At 35.9% G+C, this 21,411-nt stretch overlaps 1 protein-coding gene across 10 annotated transcripts in view; it reads left to right on the forward strand.

Annotated features, from left to right (window-relative positions):
• LOC105486144 (transient receptor potential cation channel subfamily C member 3) overlaps positions 1-18,132 on the forward strand; it is a 73,315-nt gene extending 55,183 nt beyond the window's left edge. For 7 of the 10 annotated variants that reach the window (XM_011748851.3, XM_071093082.1, XM_024794207.2 and 4 more), the window contains 2 exons: positions 14,733-14,808; positions 17,277-18,132. In XM_011748851.3, coding sequence (XP_011747153.1) covers positions 14,733-14,808; positions 17,277-17,419 — 219 coding nt within the window. In that variant the 3' untranslated portion in view covers positions 17,420-18,132. Of the gene's footprint in view, positions 1-14,732; positions 14,811-17,276 lie in introns of those variants that run through there. The other 3 variants (XM_011748848.3, XM_011748850.3, XM_011748855.3) reach the window with 2 other exon arrangements.
• The last annotated feature ends 3,279 nt before the right edge of the window (positions 18,133-21,411 follow it).

The following is a 21,411-nucleotide window of genomic DNA, read 5'->3' on the forward strand; positions in this document are numbered from 1 at the left end:
ATTTTAACAGTAGTAATTCTTCTGATCCATGAGCATGGGGTACATTTCCCTTTGTATCCTCTTCAGTTTCTTTCATCAGTGTTTTGTAGTTTTCCTTGAAGAGGTCTTTCATCTCCTTGGTTAATGAATTCCTGGGTATTGTAAATGGCATTGCCTTTTTTATTTTCTTTTTCAAATAGTTTGTTGTTTGTGTATAGAAATGTGACTGATTTTTGTATGTTAATTTTGTATTCTGCAACTTTACTGAATTTGTTTATTAGTTCTAAAAGTTATTTGGTAGAGTCTGTAGGTTTTTCAATGTATGAGATCATGTTGGCTGCAGACAGGGACAACTTGATTTCCTTCTTTCCAATTTGGATACCCTTTCTTTCTTTCTCTTGCCTAATTGTTCTGGCCAGAACGTCCGGTACTATGTTGAATAAGAGTGGTGATAGTGGGCATCCTTTTCTTGTTACAGTTCTAAAAAAGCTTCCAGCTTTTCCCAGTTCAGTAAGATGTTAGCTGTGGGTTTGTTACATGCCTTTATTACATTGAGATTCTTTCTTTCTATACCTAATTTATTAAGTTTTTTTATCATTAAGGAATACTGAATTTTATGAAAAGCTTTTCTCATCTGTTGAGATAATCATACAGTTTTTATCCTTCATTCTGTTGATGTGATGTGTGATGTTTATTGGTTTTTGTATGCCGAAACATCCTTGCATTCCTGGGATAAATCCCACTTGACTTATCAAGTGGGATTTTGATGTGATTTTGGATTTGATTTATTCGTATTTTATTGAGGATTTTTACATCTATGTTCATCAAGGATATTGGCCTGTAGTTTTATTGAGTGCTTATTTTGGTATTGGGGTTATACTGGTCTCATAAAGTGAGTTAAGAAGAATTCCTTCTGCTTTAATTTTTCCGAATAGTTTGAGAATAATTGGTATTAATTCTTCTTTAAAAGTTCAGTGGAATTCAGCAGTGAAACGATTTGGTCCTGGACTTTATTTTATTATTATTTTTTTAGAAGATGTTTTATGCACTCATTTAATCTTGTTACCTGTTTTTGGTCTGTTTAGATTTTCTATTTCTTGTTCGTTCAATCTTGGTAGATTGAATGTGTCCATGATTTTATCTATTTTCCCAGGTTTTCTAATTTATTGGCATATGGTTATTCATAGTAGTCTCTAGTGATCTTTCATATTTCTGTGCTATCCATTGTGATGTCTCCTTTTTCATTTTCTGATTTTACTTATTTGAGCCTTATCTCTCTGTTTTTAAGTTACTCCAGCTAATGGTTTGTCAATTTTGTTTGTCTTTTTAATAAAAAGCCTTTGTTTTGTTGATTTTTTGTATTTAGTCTCAATTTTGTTTATTTCTGCTCTAATCTTTATTATTTCTTCTACCAATTTGGGGTTTGATTTGTTCATGCTTTTCTTTCATGCTTTTTTCAAGCATTTTTTATGCTTTTTTTCCCCTTTATGTGCTTCATTAGATTGCTTATTTGAAATCTGTCTACTTTTTTGATGGATGTTGGCATTTATTGCTATAAACTTGGCGCTTATTCCTGTTTTTGCTGTGTTGCATGGGTGTTGGTTGTATTTCTATTTTCACTCATTTCAAGGAATATTAAAATTTCATTCTTAATTTTTTCCTTGACCCATTGGTCATTCAGGAATATGTTGCTTAATTTTCATGTATTTGCATAGTTTCAAGTGTGCCTTTTGTTATGATGTCTAATTTTATTCCATTGTAGTCAGATAAAATACTTGATATAATTTTGATTTTATTAAGTTCCTGAGACTTGTTTTATGTCCTAACATATGGTCAATCCTAGAGAATCTACCACGTGCTGATTAAAAGAATATATGTTTTGGGGTTGGGTCTGGTAGCTCACACCTGTAATCCTAACACTTTGGGAGGCCAAGGCAGAGGGATTGCTTAAGCTCAGGAGTTTGAGACCAGCCCGAGCAACATGGTGAGACCCCACCTCTACAAAAGTGAAAAAAATTAGCCAGGCATAGTGGCACATGCCTGTAATCCTAGACACTTGGGAAGCTGAGGTAGGAGGATCTCTTGAGCCCACGAAGTTGAGGCTGCAGTGAGCCATGATTGCACAACTGCACTCCAGCCTAGGGGACAGTGTGAGACACTGTCTCAAAAAAGAAACAAACAAACAAAAAAGTGTACTTCCAGCTGTTGGGTAAAATGTTCCATAAATGTATTTTTGGTCCATTGGTCTTGGTGTAGTTTAAATCTGATGGTTTTTTGTTGATTTTCTGTCTAAATGATCTGTCTAATGCTGAGAGTGAGGTTGAAGTCCCCAACTATTATTATATTAGGATGTATTTCTCCCTTTAGACTTAATAATATTTGCTTTATTTATCTGAGTGCTCTGGTATTGGGTGCATATATATTTACAACTGGTATATTCTCTTGCTGAGCCGATCCCCTTATTATTATATAATGCCTTTCTTTGTCTCTTTTTAAAGTTTTACTTTTAATAGTTACAGTGTATTCCATCATATGGTTATACTTATCTAATCATTCTTTTATTGATGGAAATAGAGGATATTGCTAATATTTAGCTATTACAAGCAATACTATAGTAAATCATTTTGTATATATAACATCTCAATCATGAACAAATACATGGAATTGTCTGGTTAAAATATATTTGAATTTTAATTTTTTAGCTATTATCATACTGATGGAGCTTGCACTAACTTACATTCTTACAATAAATATGTTGAGAGCACCTCTTTCCTCCTTAATTTACAAACACTGTGTTACCAAAGGTTTTTATCTTCACCAGATAGGTTAAAATGTGCTGCTTTGTATTCCTTTATCATGAATGAGTTTTACCTTCTTTTTTATGTTTAATGTCATATATACTTGTTACTCCATATATATTTGCTTTTCTTGATGGGCTTTTTGTTATCAATGAAGAGGAATTCTTCATATTTTAACAATATCAGCCTTTGTGTTATGACTTAAGAATGTTTTTACCAGTTTGTGTCTTTTTAATATTTAAAGTATTTTTTCCCATCCACAACTTTTTTTATTTTTGTATAGTCAACTTTACAAATTGTTGATGGAGTCAGGTTTTGTGTCCATAGGAGATTATTTAATATTTTTAACTCATATTTCTTTAGTTCTTTCACTTCTTTGGACTCTGAAAATACTTGGTTCATATAGAATATATTTTCATTTAACCTGTAGGATGGGAATCCAAATATGTTGTCTTTCCAGATTATTATACAGCTGGGTGTGTTGAATAATCTATCTTTTCTATTGATTTGAAATACCACTTTAATAATTTACTGAATTCCTGTATAAATCTATTTCTAGGCTTTTCATTCTGTTCCATTGATCTGTCTATTCATGCTGTAGAATCCACATTAACATAATTGTTATAGTTTAAGACAAAAATCAAACAAACAAAACACACATACATGTGCATGCTTGCACATGTGTACATATGCATGTGCACACACACATACACATCCTTCAGGGGTTTTTTTTTTTTTTTTTTTTTACAGAATTTCCTATTATTTTTCCTTTCTTTTTTTTTTCTCTTTTCTTTTCTTGAGACAGAGTCTCCCTCTCTTGCCCAGGTTGGAGTGCAGTAGTGCAATCTCGGCTCACTGCAGCCTCCAACTCCTGGATTCAAGCAATTCTGCTGCCTCAGCCTCCCAAGTAGCTGGGACTACTGGTGCCTGCCACCACGCCCAGCTAATTTTGTATTTTTAATAGAGATGGGGTTTCACCATGTTGACCAGGCTGGTCTTGAACTCCTGACCTCAAGTGATCCACTTGCCTCGGCCTCCCGAAATGCTGGGATTACAGGTATGAGCCACCAGCACCCAACCTCTTCCTTATTTTTCTATTTGAATTTTAAGGTGGGCTTGTCTGCTGGTGTCTTTATTTTGATCGCGTTAAGGCAAATTGAAGTTTTATAATGTTGTCTTTTCTTTTCTAAGGATATGATACTTTTCGATTTATTAGGTCTTCTTTTGTGTATTTGGTGACATTTTAAAGTAGTCCCCTTATTGTTTATATTAATTATGATTAATTTGGTGCAGTTCTCACAAAACCACCACATACCAACCTTTAAATGGCTAAAAGAAAATAGAAATTTATTTCTCTCTCATGTTCCTAATGTGGTACCTAACAATGTCAGGGACCCAGGCTTTTTCCATCATATTACTGCATCATGAATGGCTTTCAGTCTAACATTATCTCATGTTCCAAGAAAGCTCCTGGAGCTCTGCCTGTTATTTCTACATTCCAAAATATAGTTAGAAAGTGATAGAGAAGAAAGTTCCTTCCTATAAGAAACTTCTGTAAAGTTGCACAAACCACCTGTCTGCAATGGAGCCTGGGAAATAAAGTCCTAATTTCAAGTGGCCATGCACCAAGTCAAAAAGCTGCGGAAGAGAAATGGTAGTGTCTGCCGAAGTGGACTATACTATATGTCTTGGTGTTTATCTTAATACTTTTAAACATACTTAGGTCTCTGTTAATTGATTGATATGTTTCAAGTTTTATCTTTTGATCCTTCAGCTCTAAACTATGAAGAAAATCAATATGCGTGTTTACACCATTTTCCCCCTTCCTCTCCCAGCTCCTGCTTGTTAAATTATTAGAACTGTGCTTGTTGGGGGAAGAATAATAATTTTCTTAATCCCTTTAGGTTCAGTACCTGGGGGCTATGAATTAAACTGATAAATGACTGATAAACAGGAGGGGGAAAAAGGATTATTTATGCATGCAGTGCACATACATGTAGAAAAACTCAGTGATGAGCGGCTCAAAGGGGTAGTTAGCATTTGGGGCTTATATACCAACTTAACAAAGGACAAGAAGTTTGTGGAGAGGTGATATGACAAAGGAAAAAGTGTTTGGGTTGCTAAAGGTAGTAAATTGTTGGAAGGTGGGAGAAACTGATAAAAGATACAGGTTATTTTAGTAAGGTTTGCTTGTACAGAACCACCTTGGTGCTGACTTTCTGTCCCCAGTGGTAATGATTGTTTTTCTCCTAATCTGAGAGGGGGAGAGGAGGAAGACCTTCACAAAGGGAAATGTATGTCTTGTTTTTAGGCAGATGGGTTAGGGCAGAGAGCTCTTTCTGTGTTTCCTACTTTTCAGTTGCCTTCGGCTCAAAATAATCCTTATGCCAAAATGGCATATTTTGGGGTGGCATACTCTGATCCACTTCACTACCTTTTCAGGACTATAGCCTACATTTGGTTTAGTTTTCGTCCCACAGTTAAACATAGTCCATATTCACCAGCAGTCTTTTTTGCCATAATTTTCTATTTATCTCTTTGTTAGCTTAAGTTTGTCTTTTTGTAATTCCTTCAAGAAGAGTTTATGGGAACTATGTTCTCTGAGTGGGTTTATGTTCTAAATTAGTTTCCATTTCTATGTATTTATATTGACTACCTGTAATATACTTAGGTGATATTTTTAATGTATGTGTAGACGTTGCTCCAGAGCCTCGTGGAATGGAATGTTGATGTGGAAGAATTTGAGGCCAGACTGATTGTTTTCCTCATATAGTTGACCTGAGGTTTTAGTTTGAATGCCCCAAATATCTTTATCTTTTAAATCCAACAACTCGGTATTGATTGTTCTATAGGTGGATCTGTATCAATTTTTCCTGGCACACACTATGGCCATTGTATTTTTTTTTTTTTTTTAGATGGAGTCTTGCTCTGTCATCCAGGCTGGAGTGCAGTGGTGTGATCTCAGCTCACTGCAACCTCCACTTCCCAGGTTCAAGTGATTGTCCTGCCTCAGCCTCCCAAGTAGCTGGGACTACAGGTGCCGCCACCATGCCCAGTCAATTTTTGTATTTGTTTAGTAGAGATGGGGCTTCATTGTGTTAGCCAGGATAGTCTCGATCTCCTGACCTCGTGATCCATCTGCCTTAGCCTCCTAAAGTGCTGGGATTACAGGAATGAGCCACCGCACTCGGCCACACTATGGCCTTTCAATATGTACATTTAGTCGTCTTTTAATTTTTGAATAATTTTATTGAAATATCTTGAAATATTTTTTCTGCTCCATTATTTTGGATTTCTTCTTCAAAGACACCAATTTAAAGCCTACTGAATTCTTCTTGACTGTCTTCCATATCTACCATTTTTTCCCTATTCATTTTGAATTTTTCATCCATTTCTATTTTAGGCTCCTTTTTTCTCAAACTTTAATTTTTAATTTTATTTTTAATTGACACATTATAATATGCATACTTATGGCATACAGTGTGATATTTCAATACATGTATACATTGTATAAGGATCAAAGCAGTGTATTTGGCATGTTCATCGCCTTGTTCATTTATCATTTCTTTGTGGTAAGACCATTCAAAATCCTCTCTTCTAGCTATTTTAAAACGTACAATACAATGTTAACTATAGTCTCCCTACTGTGCCCTGTAACACCTTAACTTACTTCTTCTATCCAACTATAACTTTGTACCTGGTGACCAACTTCTCCCCACCTCCCATTCCCCCTGCCCTCTCCAATTTCTGGTAGCCATTATTCTACTCTCTACTTCTATGAGATAAACTGTTTAAGATGTCACATATGAGTGAGGTCATATGATATTTGCCTTTCTGTACCTGGCTTATTTCATTTAACATGATGTCCTCCAGGTCCATCTGTGTTGCCACAAAGAAAGAATGTCATTGTGGCTGAATAGAATTCCACTGTGTGTATATATACAACCATACTTTCTTTATCTGTTCATCTGTTGATGGACAGTTAGGTTGATTCCGTATTTTGGCTATTGTGAATAGTGCTGCAGTAAACATGGGAGTGCAGATATCTCTTCACCATACTGATTTCATTTCCTTTGGGTATATACCCAGTAGTGGGATTGCTGGATCATATGGTAGTTCTATTTTTAATTTTTTAAGGAACTTCCATACTGTTTTCTGTAATGGCTGTACTAATTTACATTCCTATCAATAGTGTATGAGTTCTCTTTCTCCACGTCCATAGCAGCATTTGTTATTTTTTGTCTGTTTGATAATAGGCATCCTAACTAGGGTGAGGTGAAATCTTATTGTGGTTTTGATTTGCATTTCTGTGATGATTAGTGATGTTGAACATTTTTTCATATGCCTGTTGTCCATTTGTATGTCTTCTTTTGACAAATGTCTCTTTAGGTATTTTGCCCATTTTTAAATTGGATTACTTGTTTTTTGCTGTTGAGTTGTTTAAGTTTCTTATATATTCTGGATATTAACCCCTTGTCAGTTGCATAGTTTGCAAATATGCTTGCTGTAATCCCATTTGCCTATTTTTGCTTTTGTTGCCTGTGTTTTTGAGGTCTTATCCAAAAACTCCGTGCCCAGACCAGGGTCCTGAAGTATTTCCCCTATGTTTTCTTCTAGTAATTTTATCATTTTGAGTCTTACACCTGAGACTTTATTTTGAAATGATTTTTGTATGTGGTGAGAGATAGAGGTCTAGTTTTATCCTTCTGCATGTGGATGTCCAGTTTTCCCAGCACCATTTGTTGAAGAGACTGTCCTTTCCTCAATGTATGTTCTTGGTGCATTTGTTGAAAATCAGGTAGCTGTAAGTGCTTCCTGGTTCATAGACAACTGTCTTCTCACTCTGTCTCATATGGCAGAAAAGGGACAAGGAAGTTCTGTGGGATCTCTTTTATAAGAGCACTAATCCCATTCCTAAGGGTGGAACCTAATCACCACCATCACATCGGGGATTAGGATTTGAACACATGAGTCTGGGGTGGACAAAACATTCAGTTCATAACAAGTGAACAAGTGAGTGATAATAACAATTGTTTGGTTGTTAGAGTTTTTTTTTTTTCATGCAGCACGATTACAATAGGTAAGACTTACCTTTAAAACTATTGCAGAACTTGGGGGTGGGTGTGGTGGCTCATGCCTATAATCCCAGCACGCTGGGAGGCCGAGGTGGGTGGATCACCTGAAGTCAAGAGTTTGAGACCAGCCTGGTTAACATGGTGAAACCCTGTTTCTACTAGGAAAAAAAAAAAAAAAAATCAGAACTTGGTCTACTAAATAGGGATTTTCTTTCAAAGTGATAACTCTTAGAATATACTAATTCTAATGGGGCTATCACAACTCAGAATATTTTTAGAACATCTTTAAATAATTACTTTTATAATTAGTCCATAAGACAAAAAAATGTTTCATTTTTTTTTTTTTTTTTTTTTGAGACGGAGTCTCGCTCTGCCGCCCAGGCTGGAGTGCAGTGGCCGGATCTCAGCTCACTGCAAGCTCCGCCTCCCGGGTTCACGCCATTCTCCTGCCTCAGCCTCCCGAGTAGTTGGGACTACAGGCGCCCGCCACCGCGCCCGGCTAGTTTTTTGTATTTTTTTAGTAGAGACGGGGTTTCACCGTGTTAGCCAGGATGGTCTCGATCTCCTGACCTCGTGATCCGCCCGTCTCGGCCTCCCAAAGTGCTGGGATTACAGGCTTGAGCCACCGCGCCCGGCCTCATTTTTTTCTAGTTACTGAACTTAGCTAGTTATTCCTATTAATAAGACTTAGTGCCATGACTTTGCATTTTTTAAAAAAAATGATCATATCCAACTTCAACAAACATGTAGCCATCACCAATAGGGTCATCACCTTATGTGTTTTATATCCAAATGAGGGGTTTTTTCTCCAAAACAATTTATTTAAAGACAGAGATTCAAATATGCCCCAAGGGGCCACAGCGGAAGAGTTTCAAAAATGTTTTGATCAGGGCCAGACATGGTGGCTCACTTCTACAATCCCAGTGCTTTAGGAGGCTGATATACGATGGCAGTTTAAGCCCAGAAGTTTGAGGCTGCAATGAGCTATGATCATGTCACTGAACTCCAGCCCTGGTGACACAGCAAGACCCTTTCTCTCAAAAAAAGACAAAAATACCAAAAACGTTTTGATCAATAGTGGTATTTATATTAAAATTAATTATTAATAGCATGTTGAAGTAATTCTTTTATGTGTGTAAAGAACTTTTTTTAACTGGGTGTGATTTTTTTTCTCAAGAACATTCTTAGGAGGATGGCTATGATTAAATTCTGCTGATTTTAACAATATTTTATTTGTTCTTTATTGTAACAATATTTGTGTTTGGTTATTTCAAGTTAAAAGCATGCAGATATGCTATGATATGTTAAGAAATAGGAATTTATTGTGAGACTCCACAGAAGTTGGACTGTGGGTTCTTGAGTTTTATTCTCTCTATTGTCTCTTGTGGGCAGATCTGCTTTCACAGCTGACTTCGCTTTGGTAACACCCTTGGTCCAAACAAATACAGTATTGAACAGTCTTTGGCCCAGGTGGTGGACTCTGGTCCAGTCCATGAAGGATATAATTGATGACTTGTTTTTACTGGAAGCACATGACAGTTTTTCTCTAAATGGGGCAAAATGAGATGTTCCTGAACTCCACTTAGAGTGAGCTTCCAGGCACATTCAGGACAACCCCTGTTATACATGATGTTAGGTTATACAGATACAAAGATATAGGTCATGGCTTCAAGAATCTCTCCATTGAAGTAGAATGGCAGTGTTGAGGTTAGGAAGAAAGAAAGGAAAGAATAAGTAGACAAATACTCACATAACACTACATACTCTGTGGTATAGTTATGCCTATATATGAAATGGAAATAAATATAGATGCAATGAAATATAAATGGTTTGGGAATAGAGAAAACAAAAATAGCTCAGAGCAGTCTGAACTATGTGAGGTATACAGGCCCAGAGAACATGAGTATGGGACTTTCAGTCACAGCCCCCTACCTCTACCCATGCCTGAGGACGGTTGTCTAAATTCATTTGTTCCTGACTTGCAGCCTCACCTGTTATCTTCATGTTCCTGGAATTTGTGATGCAAAGAACAATGTATGACCATTCAAAAGCTTATGTTATTTCAAATCCTTGATAAACAACTTAGGAACTGCCTCTTCTTTACATTTAAAAACTCACTAGTACTTGCTGCTAATTGGAGCACATATCCAGGGCAACTTGAATCTGTGCTCCCCAGGTTGCAGTCCTTAAACTTGGCCCAAATAAACTCTCTACTTATATATTTAGTTTGCCTCAGATTTTTTCTTTAGGTCAACAGAACTGGGAAACCTAGAAGAGAGGATATTTTAAAGTCAAGCAATAGGTTTGCAGGTCCCTCTTCAAAAAAAAAAAAAAAAAAAAAAAACACAGAAAAAAGCAACAGGTAAAAGTCAATCAAGTAGAAGGATAAACAGATTTATTCTCTGTTGCCCCAAAGAACAGAACTTGGACTGATAGTTATTTTGGCTTCAATACAAAGGAGTTGTTTTCTAACAGCTATAGTTGTCCAAAAATAGATTAAACCAGCTGTCTGAAAAAATAGCAGGCCCTCAGTCACAGAAGTTTATACAGAAGCTGTGTAATGGTAATCTTTCACAAAGTTTCATGAGTGGTATAAAAACATGAAAAACAATGATTCCTAAGGTTCTTTTCCTGTCGAAAATTTTACTCTATACTTCTGAGTTTTTTTCTATTTGTATACATCAGTCTTATTACCCTTCATTGACACTTTTTAGGTTGTTAAAATTCATAGTACAAAACCTACTAATGACAGTCAAATTTGGCTTCTCTGTAGAATTAAATGAGAGAATGAATGTAAAAGCACCTGATAGAGTGCTTAACAATTATTAGTTGAATTTGATTCAGTGAAAAATACCAAGTGAGAAGAAAAGCTTTCACTCCTTTTGCGAAGGAAGATATCTAACCACCTCACAGCTACCCAACCACGCACATCTTATTTCTTCTCCTAGTCTTAATGGAGGGTTGAAAAATGAAGTTGGGTTTGTTTGCAGGAAGGACTGTTTGAAGTAAGTACCGCCTGGGATCTTTACCTGGTTACCACTGAATTTCAGTTTTGGAACCTCTGTTTAGGATTTCCATATCCTGGACGGAGAAAATCAATAGTCTTTATAGAGTTAGAATGTCTTCCTTAAAGAGTGACTCACAGGCTTGTACCAAGAAAGCTGTATAATTTCTGGAGGTTTGTGGAATGTGGAAGTTAATCTGTTGACTTCTATTGTGTTAGTTAGTTAGCAATTTGAGCAAGAGGGAAAAAAGATGAATCTGTTATTGGTAGTTTAATTTTTAGTACTAGCTTTAATGAAAGAATCAGTTGGAAATTTAGTTAAAGGTAGTATTTAAAATGGTACTTTTACTTGTTACATATGAGTTTCATGGTCCTTGCTTATGATACTGTCATTAAGATGGATTTATCGAGATTTGCTTTACAGAGCTTAGATTATAATGAGAGAATAATAGTTATATTATTCGAGGACCTACTATGTAATTTACATGTACTGTCTCTTTTACAAGACACAGTCTAGCATTTCCATTATGCAGATTAAGATACCAAGGTTCCAGATCTACATGGTTTGTTCTTGCAACTCACAGTCTCAACTGTGTTAAAGAAAACCAGAGTTAGACAGTAGCTAAAAACAGATTTTATTCAGGAGCTATTGCAATAGGGGGAGAGAGGCCTCAAGAGTCTTTGTTGCCTATTACACAATACTGTCTTGGGTTTACTAGACAAGCTTCCTAATAGAATGGGGATGGCCAATCTTTGTCTCCTTCTCTGAGCTGCAGATCATTTTAGAATTCTCATGAATTATCTTTCCAACATGAACAAAGGGATGGACTATTACCAGGTAGTGTCATATATGTGGAAACTGATTTCTGTCTAACCTCAGGTACCTTCTTGCCTTGTGCAGAGGCTCAACTTGTCTCAGCACTAATTGTTAAATAGTCATTTCTTTTCCATCAATTTGTATTACTGCCTTTCAAGCTGCTTTTAACTGATACACATAACTTTGTATTTTCGTGGTTTTTTGTTTTTGTTTTTGTTTTTTTGTTTTTTTTTTTTTTGAGACGGAGTCTCGCTCTGTCGCCCAGGCTGGAGTGCAGTGGCGCGATCTCGGCTCACTGCAAGCTCCGCCTCCCGGGTTCACGCCATTCTCCTGCCTCAGCCTCCCGAGTAGCTGGGACTACAGGCGCCCACAACCGCGCCCGGCTAATTTTTTGTATTTTTAGTAGAGACGGGGTTTCACCGTGGTCTCGATCTCCTGACCTTGTGATCCGCCCGCCTCAGCCTCCCAAAGTGCTGGGATTACAGGCGTGAGCTGTATTTTCGTTTTATAGGAATCTGTCTTCGCTGTCCCCTAAATTTAACCAGATCCCTGATATGTTCACCCATTATAGTGAATTGTTCCATATCAATATGAAGTTTCACTGGACTGGGGACTGTGTTCACTGTTGTATTCCTAGCACCTAGTTCAGTACCTGCCACGGAACTGGCTTTCAATAAATATTTGCCGAATGAATGAATCAATCCAGTTTAAGATCCATCCAGCTGTGAGTCTGTCTTGGGATCTAGATTCTATGCAATTCAACAGGTTTTATATCTTACAGTGACTGGTAAAATGAGCTTTTCCTTTTCAGTAGCATGGGCCCTCTCAGTTTCTTGTTATTCTCTGCATAACATTTTGAATCTTCCTGGATTCCTCTCTTTTACTTGACCTTGGTGTAATTTCTACTTTCTTAAAATTGAAGTATATATTTTCTACTCTCGCTATGCCTGCATCTTAGTTCAGGTCTTTTTCCCTTTCCTTTGTTATCTTTTATATACAATATTTGTTACATGCATAAGAATATGTATAATGCAAAATAAATTATGAAGCATAATTACATTCACACCTATGAAACCACCACCGACCTGACAATGATAACATTATCCATCCATTGCCTCTACTTATATGCACCTCCCTACCTACTCCTCTGCCTTCACCTAACAGTTAATCCCTATCTTGAAGTTGGGTTTCTCCCTTCTTGCTTTGATTTTCTTTTCAAATATAATTTATTATATGTGTCAATATTCCTAAAAATGTATTTTATAGATTTACTTGTTATTGAGCTTCATAAGAATAGCTTCATACTTTGTGGTCTTCTGCAACTGGAATTTTTCATTCAACATTATGCTTCTAAGATTCATCCACACTATTGTGTGTGGCCATGGTGCATTAATTTCATTAATGAACACAATAACATTACATTATAACATACTACAATTTGTCTATTCTTGTTAATATTTGTTTAGATTGTTTCTAGTGTTTTGCAATTTCAGACAGAGTTGCTACAAACATTGTTGTATGTCTCTTGGTTCATACCTGCAAAGTTTCTCTAGACCTTATACTGAGAAGTGGACTTTCTAGGTGAAAGGGCATGCAAATGTTCAACTTTAAAAGATAATACCACCTGGCTGCAGTGGCTCATGCCTATAGCTCCAGCTGCTTGAGAGGCTGAGGCAGGAGGACAGCGTTGAGCCCAGGAGTTTGAGGCAAGCCTGTACAGTATAGTGAGACTCCACCTCTAAAATTTTCTTAATATAAATCAATTTAAAAACTAAAAAGATAATACTAAATTGTCAACAAAGTTGTCTACAGTCTTGCCAGTAAAATATAAAAGTCCCCATTGATCCATCTCCTTTCCAAAACTTGGCATGACCAGATTCATTAATCATTCTCTTTATTAGATGTAAAATTGTGTCTCCTTTTAGTCATAATTTGATTTTCCCTGCAACAGAGTTTGAAATTGTTTCTTAAGCTTGTTGATCCTTCACATTTCCATTTCTGTGAAACATTCGTTTGTCTTTTGCCCATTTTAAAATTGGGTTGAGTTTTTCTTATTGAATTAAAGTTCTTTATGTATTTGGATCCAAATTATTTTTACTTGCAAGGATTACCAATATTTTCTCCCAGTCTGTGACTTATCTTTTCACTTTGTTTATGGTATCTCTATAAACAGAAATTTTAAATTGTAATGAAGTTGCATTTATCAGTCTTTTCTATTGTAATCAGAAGTTTTAATCTTGTTTTTTTTTTAAATCCAGGCCTACCCTAAATTTATAAATATACTGTCTTATATAATATTTTATTTTAGGATTCAGAAGCTTTATCTTTCACATTTAAGATGCACATGGTATTAATTTTTGTATTCAGGGTATGAAATAGGGCTCCAATTTATTTTTTTCCATAAGGATAAACAGTTATCCTAGAAGAGCATTTATTTAGACTGAAAATAGTCACTATCACTATATATAGATATTAGAGAAAAGCATGCAATGTAACAAAATATATGGCATTTAGAAAATGTAAAATATAATACAGTAATTAGTATATATACAAAATTTAAAGAAAAGATATTGGAAGGACATACACCAAAATGACAACAGTGATTATCATTGGATGGTGAGGTTGCTAATGATTTCATTATTTAGTTGCTCTTCTCTGTATTTTACAAATTCTCTATCGAGAGCATACATTAATGTATTTTTCTAAATACTGGGAAATAAGGTAGTGTCTATGGGTGATAATGTAGCGTCAGTGTAACTCAAAAAGAAACTGTCAGTTGAAAGAGAAGCCGTGAATTCAAATCTTCAAGCTTAACTTCTTTTTGAAAGCTTCTTCCATTTCTGAGGCAAAAAAAAGTATTGGTGGATTATGCAATAAGTCTCAGTAGAAGGCGTTAAGAGAGTTAAGTTCTGAAACCTGCATAATTTTTCTATACATAGTTATAAAAAATTTTTCTCCCAAGTTGTTTGCTTTACAGGTATGTAAGCCTCTTTGGAAAATAAGATTCGGGGCACTTATGTATATCAGTGGAGGTCTAATCATTTACTTTTGCCCAACAGCAGATAATGAAAAGACTTATAAAGCGGTATGTTTTGAAAGCACAAGTAGACAAAGAAAATGATGAAGTTAATGAAGGTAAGCATCTCCAACTTGAGAAACATCCTTTTATAACTAACTTAATGAACCTGGAAAACTTCATATTGAGGCATACTTTAAAAATCCAATCCCAGGTTATAGTTTGGATGCCTCTCAGATGGGAGAAGGATCTTATGTTACATTTTTAAAACTTCATATTTTAAAATAAACAGTTATTTAAAATATTGATCAGAGGCAATTTATCTCTACTCATAGTGCCCTAACTGATTCTTAGAATGTAAAGACTGACATCTTTCTAGCAGTTTTTTAATCCCTCTGACATAAAGTAGTCAGTAGTATTGGTTACATTTTCAGTGAGTTCACATTAGTGTTAACATTTTTCCAGTTAAGCAGATAAAAGAACAGTGACTCAAACAGAATTCATGTGCTCAGGAAAACCTCTATTTTGTTGTTCAGAAACACATTTTTAACCTGTTTTTCTTGTCTGGTGCTTCTCTTTTGAATTTCACTTTCCCCCCTGCCTCCATACTTTAGCAAGCTTATTTTTTTAAGGCATATTTGAGGCAGGGCATCAGTGTGGACTATAAAATTTTTTTACAAAAGTCTAGGAGATAGAGCTAAACACAGGCCCAGAGTTGGAAAGAAATCAACCAGGGAGAAATAAGTTGCCCTAAAAATGGAAACTGTACCTTCCAACATCAATGAGATGCCACTAAATCTATCTACACTGATAAAAGAAGAAAGGGCTAAACTTAATAATATTGTTCATGGACTTTGAAGCCGTTACTTGATTAATACAAGGAATCCCTTTTAAATTGAAATCAATCTAATAGTATAAGTATGTAGAAAAGAAACCTGTGAATTTATAATTGATAACTAGCAAAAATCTAATCATGGTGACCTAATCAAACTGTCTCAGGAGAAAGGATTGGAATGAGGTTGTAGTTTAGAAAGCAGAAGTCTGATCAGTTGTACCATAACCTCCATGGGGGGTGGGGAGGGAGGAACAAAGTGGGAAGAATTGTATGGCCAAAACAGCATAAAAAACAAGAAGCATTTCCCAAGCCCTTGCACAAAAGAGGAAAATCAATGGGAATTTGGAGTTTTGAACAAAGTTCTTACTAAGAAAGTGTGTCATATAACCTCCTCATTTAATTAATGAGGAAATTAAAATCTGAAGAGTTTGAGTAACTTGTGTTTCCTGAATTGGCAGAGTAAATATTTAATACAACACATAGGTTGTAGTCTCCCCATGAGTCGGGAACAAGGAAGAAAGGATAGTAGAAGGTGAAATGGGGCAGGGGGTCCTCTATGATACTGAATGGTGTGAAAATCCACTCCTTCCACCGAAGTCTGCCTCATGATTTCAAATAAGATCAGTTTATTCCTTTTATATTGCCATATGCCAAAGGAAGCACTTTTTTTTTTTTTCCCCCCACAAAAGGCTCCTCAAATGTTTTGTATTTCTGAGAGTTAGAATTTTTTTCAAATAAAAAGGCTCTGACTTTTATGTAATAGAAGAATATTGAAATTATACGTTAAAGCATATTAAAGATACCAGGAAATATCATCAAAGGTGTGTTTCAAATGCCATTTTATTATAAAAAGCTAAGTCAATGGTTTGAAGAATCATTTCTTAGATTCAAGGTAAATTCTTGCTCCAACATTCACTTTTGAAAGTCAGTGATTTATCTACATTACAGTCACTTGCAAGAGAATCCAGTGTTTCTTTTCTTTTTTAACCAAATACTGCCTCTCCTTGAAGAGAATCCAGTTTCTAATTGCAATACACGTATGCTCTAAATATTGCCAAACTGAACTATGGGAACAATTTATTTTTATAGCCCAAACTTTCCTATTCTCTTCAAGAATATATTGCCAGTGGTATCATATCTAAACTCCTCAATTGCGCTGTTGCTTGTTACTTCCTTATACATTAATCCTTTATGCTGGACAAACTAATGTCTTCATGTCCATTGCCATTACCTTCCCTAATAAACACTCTCTACTCTTTTTTCTTTCTTTCCCTTACTTCATATTTGCCTTAAAATTATTTGCCTGTCAGACAGATTGATTCATTTTTAGTAAAATTTAATTTTTCTAGGATTCCCTTTGATCCTAGCAATGGGAAATGTTTGATGCAGGTGTCAACCTTTACACTTGAAAGAAACAAAGGAACTCCCTTGTAGTCAGAAAGGAGATATCCTGGCTATAGATTAGTTAACAGAGAATCACCTTATGTTAAAAGGTGGGTGAACAAAAGGACAATACTTTAAGCTGAGTGTTACTCTTAAAAAATATAGCTGGACTATTTTTATAGCTTTTTTCAAAGGTCAGTATACCTTTAAAGACAGATGTTTCTTAAATATTTTAAAGAAAAAACTTTGAAGTAGCTACTTTGGAGACCTTATGAAGCAAATACATTGATATTGTAAGAATTTCACTCTTTGTTCTCTTCTACATGCAAAGAGCAACTTACCAATAATTTTTTAATATCAATACTATAGGTGAATTAAAAGAAATCAAGCAAGATATCTCCAGCCTTCGTTATGAACTTTTGGAAGACAAGAGCCAAGCAACTGAGGAATTAGCCATTCTAATTCATAAACTTAGTGAGAAACTGAATCCCAGCATGCTGAGATGTGAATGATGCGGCAACCTGGATTTGGCTTTGACTATAGCACAAATGTGGGCAATAATATTTCTAAGTATGAAATACTTGAAAAACTATGATGTACATTTTTAGTATTAACTACCTTTATCATGTGAATCTTTAAAAGTTAGCTCGTAATGGTTTTATTGTTTTATCACATGAAAATGCATTTTATTTGTCTGCCTTGACATTACAATGACATACCATTGTGTTGAAAAGCCCAATATTACTATATTATTGAAATTTTTATTCATTTTAAACTCCACATCTTTGCACTACCTGTTTGCCTCCAAGAGACTATCAGTTTCTTGGGGACAGGGACCATGTCTTATTCATCTTTGTGTCTCCAGCATCTAGTACAGTGCCTGGTACATAGTAGGTGCTCAATAAATGTTGAAACCAACTGAACTGAACTGCCAACAAAATAAAAATAAAAAGTCCTCACTATGTAGCATACCTTCCCTTGTCCAAGTTCTGAGTTCTGAAGAGATCTTTTTTTTTTTTAAATAGAAACTGAAGAAATTTTACAACCAGCTATGACTTGGTAAGACATTCTTAGAATTTTAGGTGTCACTGATAATCCTAGAACCATTGAGCCCCGAGGGAAGAGTTTAACAACAAAATCGGTTAATGGAAAATATAATTACATTAAATATTTAAGTTTCATATAATTATTTAAAACAACACATTAAAGATTTTTCTAAAATACAGACTGCTTGCTTTCTATCTTAGACTTACATTTGTCATTTTTCAGTAATGTGATTTTCTTTTAAGTTGGAGATTATGCAGGGTTGTCATTTTGTTATAACGGTCTATTTTCTGCCTCTGCTGCTTTAATGCTAAATGAGATATCAACAGCTGACTTCGTATCTCATCCGTGAGCTCCCTTCTGAGTTTTGGAGGGTCTGCTCATGGGAAGAAATAGGAAAGAGCAATGACTATGGGCGTACCTGGAAAGACATGACCAAGCATCCCCAGGTGTGTTTCAGTTCCTTTTGAGGCATTTCCTGCCATCATTGCTTACAACGATTGACATCTTTTTTTCTTATCAAAGGATTCCAATTCCACTTTCTATATAAAATAGATTGTGATGTATCTACGTATGCCTTATTACATAACTGAGCTGAATGCTGGTAATATCCGCAATGCCTCTTGGGAAAAGGCATACAGACCAGTAAGTTCCCAGGTCGCTTCAGAGACCATAAAACATTCAAAGCATTTTTTAACCAGCTAGGTTTAAATCTCTCATAGAGTTATGTTTAGCATCCTGAGTCCCTTCAGTCAGTTGCTGTCAAGTCTTATAGGAATACGAATTGTGATCATAGCTCAAAGAGTTTCAGAGGTCCTTAAAACCAACTAAATACATGCTACTTTAAAATCATTGCTGTCACACAGAAAAGCTTTCTAGATGTGAAGACAGAAGTAAGTGTTAAATGGAACTACATAAAGCTCTTTAAAGTTACTTCTTAATTTCTACTTTTTGAGAGTTAAATTAAGAAAGGAACTTTATACATTTTTTTGCTACCATTGTAGAATATTTCATTAACTTTTGTGCGATGCTAAGAGTATTTGTCTTAAACATTTTTAAGACTTCATGTCGTGTCTCAGAACTGAATAAAATATTGAATTTTTCCATTGTTATATGTTACCATATGTTATATTAAGGTAGTAAAGATACAAAGTTTCTATAATAGATATTTCTGATAGTTTTATAGTATGGTCCAGATTCCAAGTGTGAAAAGTTTTTGCTTATAGCTATGGAACTGAATATTTTGTAATTTTCTTCCTTGGGGTTGGAAAAAATGCTGAATGAAAAAGTGGCAGATTCAGCTGGGGACATTCAGCCTATGATCCTTGGAATCTGAAGATCAGAGAAGTATGAAGATAAGCCTCATGGTATCCACACGATGTGAATTAAAAAAAAAACTGACTTTTTTTTTTTTTTTTTTTGCGTCCATGCCCCTCACAACTGTGGAGCTCTTAACAGGCATTTTTTCTTTATTTACTATGTATAAACTGGTATAGTTTTAATATTTCATCTTTTTCCTTATCATTTCAAGGTGGTGTTTCAGAAGAAGGTGTGATGACAAAGTGTAGTGTGTGTGATTGATGTTTTTGATGCCCTGCCCAGATGCCCTCTACTGTGCCAGTGCACCTGTCTCCCATATTCTCCTGTCCAGTTCCTAGCTAATCACTTCCCCTGGAGAATTGCCCTCAGCTAAAAAGAAGCAGTTTTACCCTGGATGTGATGCCTCCAGCTTCCTATGGCCAGTGACTGATGGGGGGGGCACAAAGGGCCGGCCCCATGTCTCAAGGTGGGGCCAACTATTTGGTGCAGTTCATGCTCCAGAGCTCCTGAAAGGATTAGGCTGATGCCAGACTCAAGTTGAGATGAAATCTTGGTTTAGCTTCTTCCTCTGCCTTTTCAAGTTTCCTTCCCTCCCTTTCTCCAGAGAGCATCCCCTTAATGAGTCATCACATCCAAATCTTGTTAGGTTTTGCTTTTAGGGAACTCACACTAAGACAGAAGGTATTAATGTGGTAGCCTACGGTTGAAATGAGGATTAGTCGAGGGGATTGCTGTCAGAATTAGTCCTTCACTTGAGGATAAAGATAGCTCTGGGTAGCAAGTCCTTTCCCTACTCACTTTTAACAGATACCTTTGGGAAAACAAAGCTCAAAGTTGTTGGGGCAATTCAGAGAAGGGAGCGTTTAAACAGGACCAAAAACAACTTTCTAGAAAAAAAAACATTAATTAAAGGATTGTCAAAACCCCAGGACTCTTCTTTCCTTGGGACATCTCTCATTTTTTTGCCTCTTTGCTATTCTTATTTTTTTCTCAGTTACAGATAAAATAAAGAAAAGAAAGCAACAGTCAAACTGCTTCTTAGACGTACTGTTTGAAAAGTTTGGTACTTTGTAAGTTCCTGCTATATTGAATTTACAGAGCACCCGTGACTTTATGGAAGTCACAATCTGTTCAAAAGTTTGGGTTCTTAGACTTGAAATAATGAGAAAACTTTGAAAAATGGTACACAGTATCTTCAAAGAGTTTATGCACAATAAAAACTTTAAAATGATATGTTGTGATTATTAAAAGCAAATTTGATACAATTTAGGATAACTATCTTACCCAATATGTCAATATATTTATATTTCAAATGTGCAAGCCAAGTGAAAGCAGCTTTTGTAAATGGGATGATAAATTGTCTTATGGACAATATCTAAAGAGAACTGAAGCCACACTAATGACTATGGTGTGGGACAACCCATTTAACTTCTCTGGTCTTCATAAATAGTTCAGGCAAACAGGGTTATGCTACATCAGGGGTTTCTAGTCCCTGGAGCTCATAGAGGTGTTTCAGCAGGTTAATATCATCCAAGGTGGTAATCTTTCTTTCTGTGTCTTTTTAAATTTTTTAAATAAACTTTTTAAAATATATTTTTAGAAATGGGTCTCCCTATGTTGTCCAGGCTAGTCTTGAACTTTTGGCTTCAAGCGATCCTCCTGCCTCAGCCTCCCAAAATCAGGCTGGGCACTGTGGTGCACACCTGTAATCCCAGCACTTTAGGAGGTTGAAGCAGGTCGATGGCTTCAGTTCAGGAGTTTGAGACCAGAAGGGCAACATGGTGAAACTGTCTCTACAAAAAATACAAAAAAATTAGCCGGGCATGGTGACGTGTGTCTGTGGTTCCAGCTACTCAGGAGGCTGGGGTAAGAGGATAACTTGAGCCAGGGAAGTTGAGGCTGCAGTGAGCTGTGTTCACGCTACTGCACTCCAGCCTGGGTGACAAAGTGAACCCCCCACCCCAAAAAAAAAAAAAAAAAACCTAAAATGGGTATCTGTAACTTTGTTCAGTTTAAAAAAGAGTTTGAAAATTTCTAAATTTATACCATGTGTTAGGGGAAACTAATGTTTTTACTCATGACTCAGTCATTCTGCTGACCACTACTAGCGTGTTGATGGTTTTAACTTTAATGCAGTTTA

Source organism: Macaca nemestrina, chromosome 3, assembly GCF_043159975.1.
Source record: "Macaca nemestrina isolate mMacNem1 chromosome 3, mMacNem.hap1, whole genome shotgun sequence".
Taxonomy (NCBI): domain Eukaryota; kingdom Metazoa; phylum Chordata; class Mammalia; order Primates; family Cercopithecidae; genus Macaca; species Macaca nemestrina.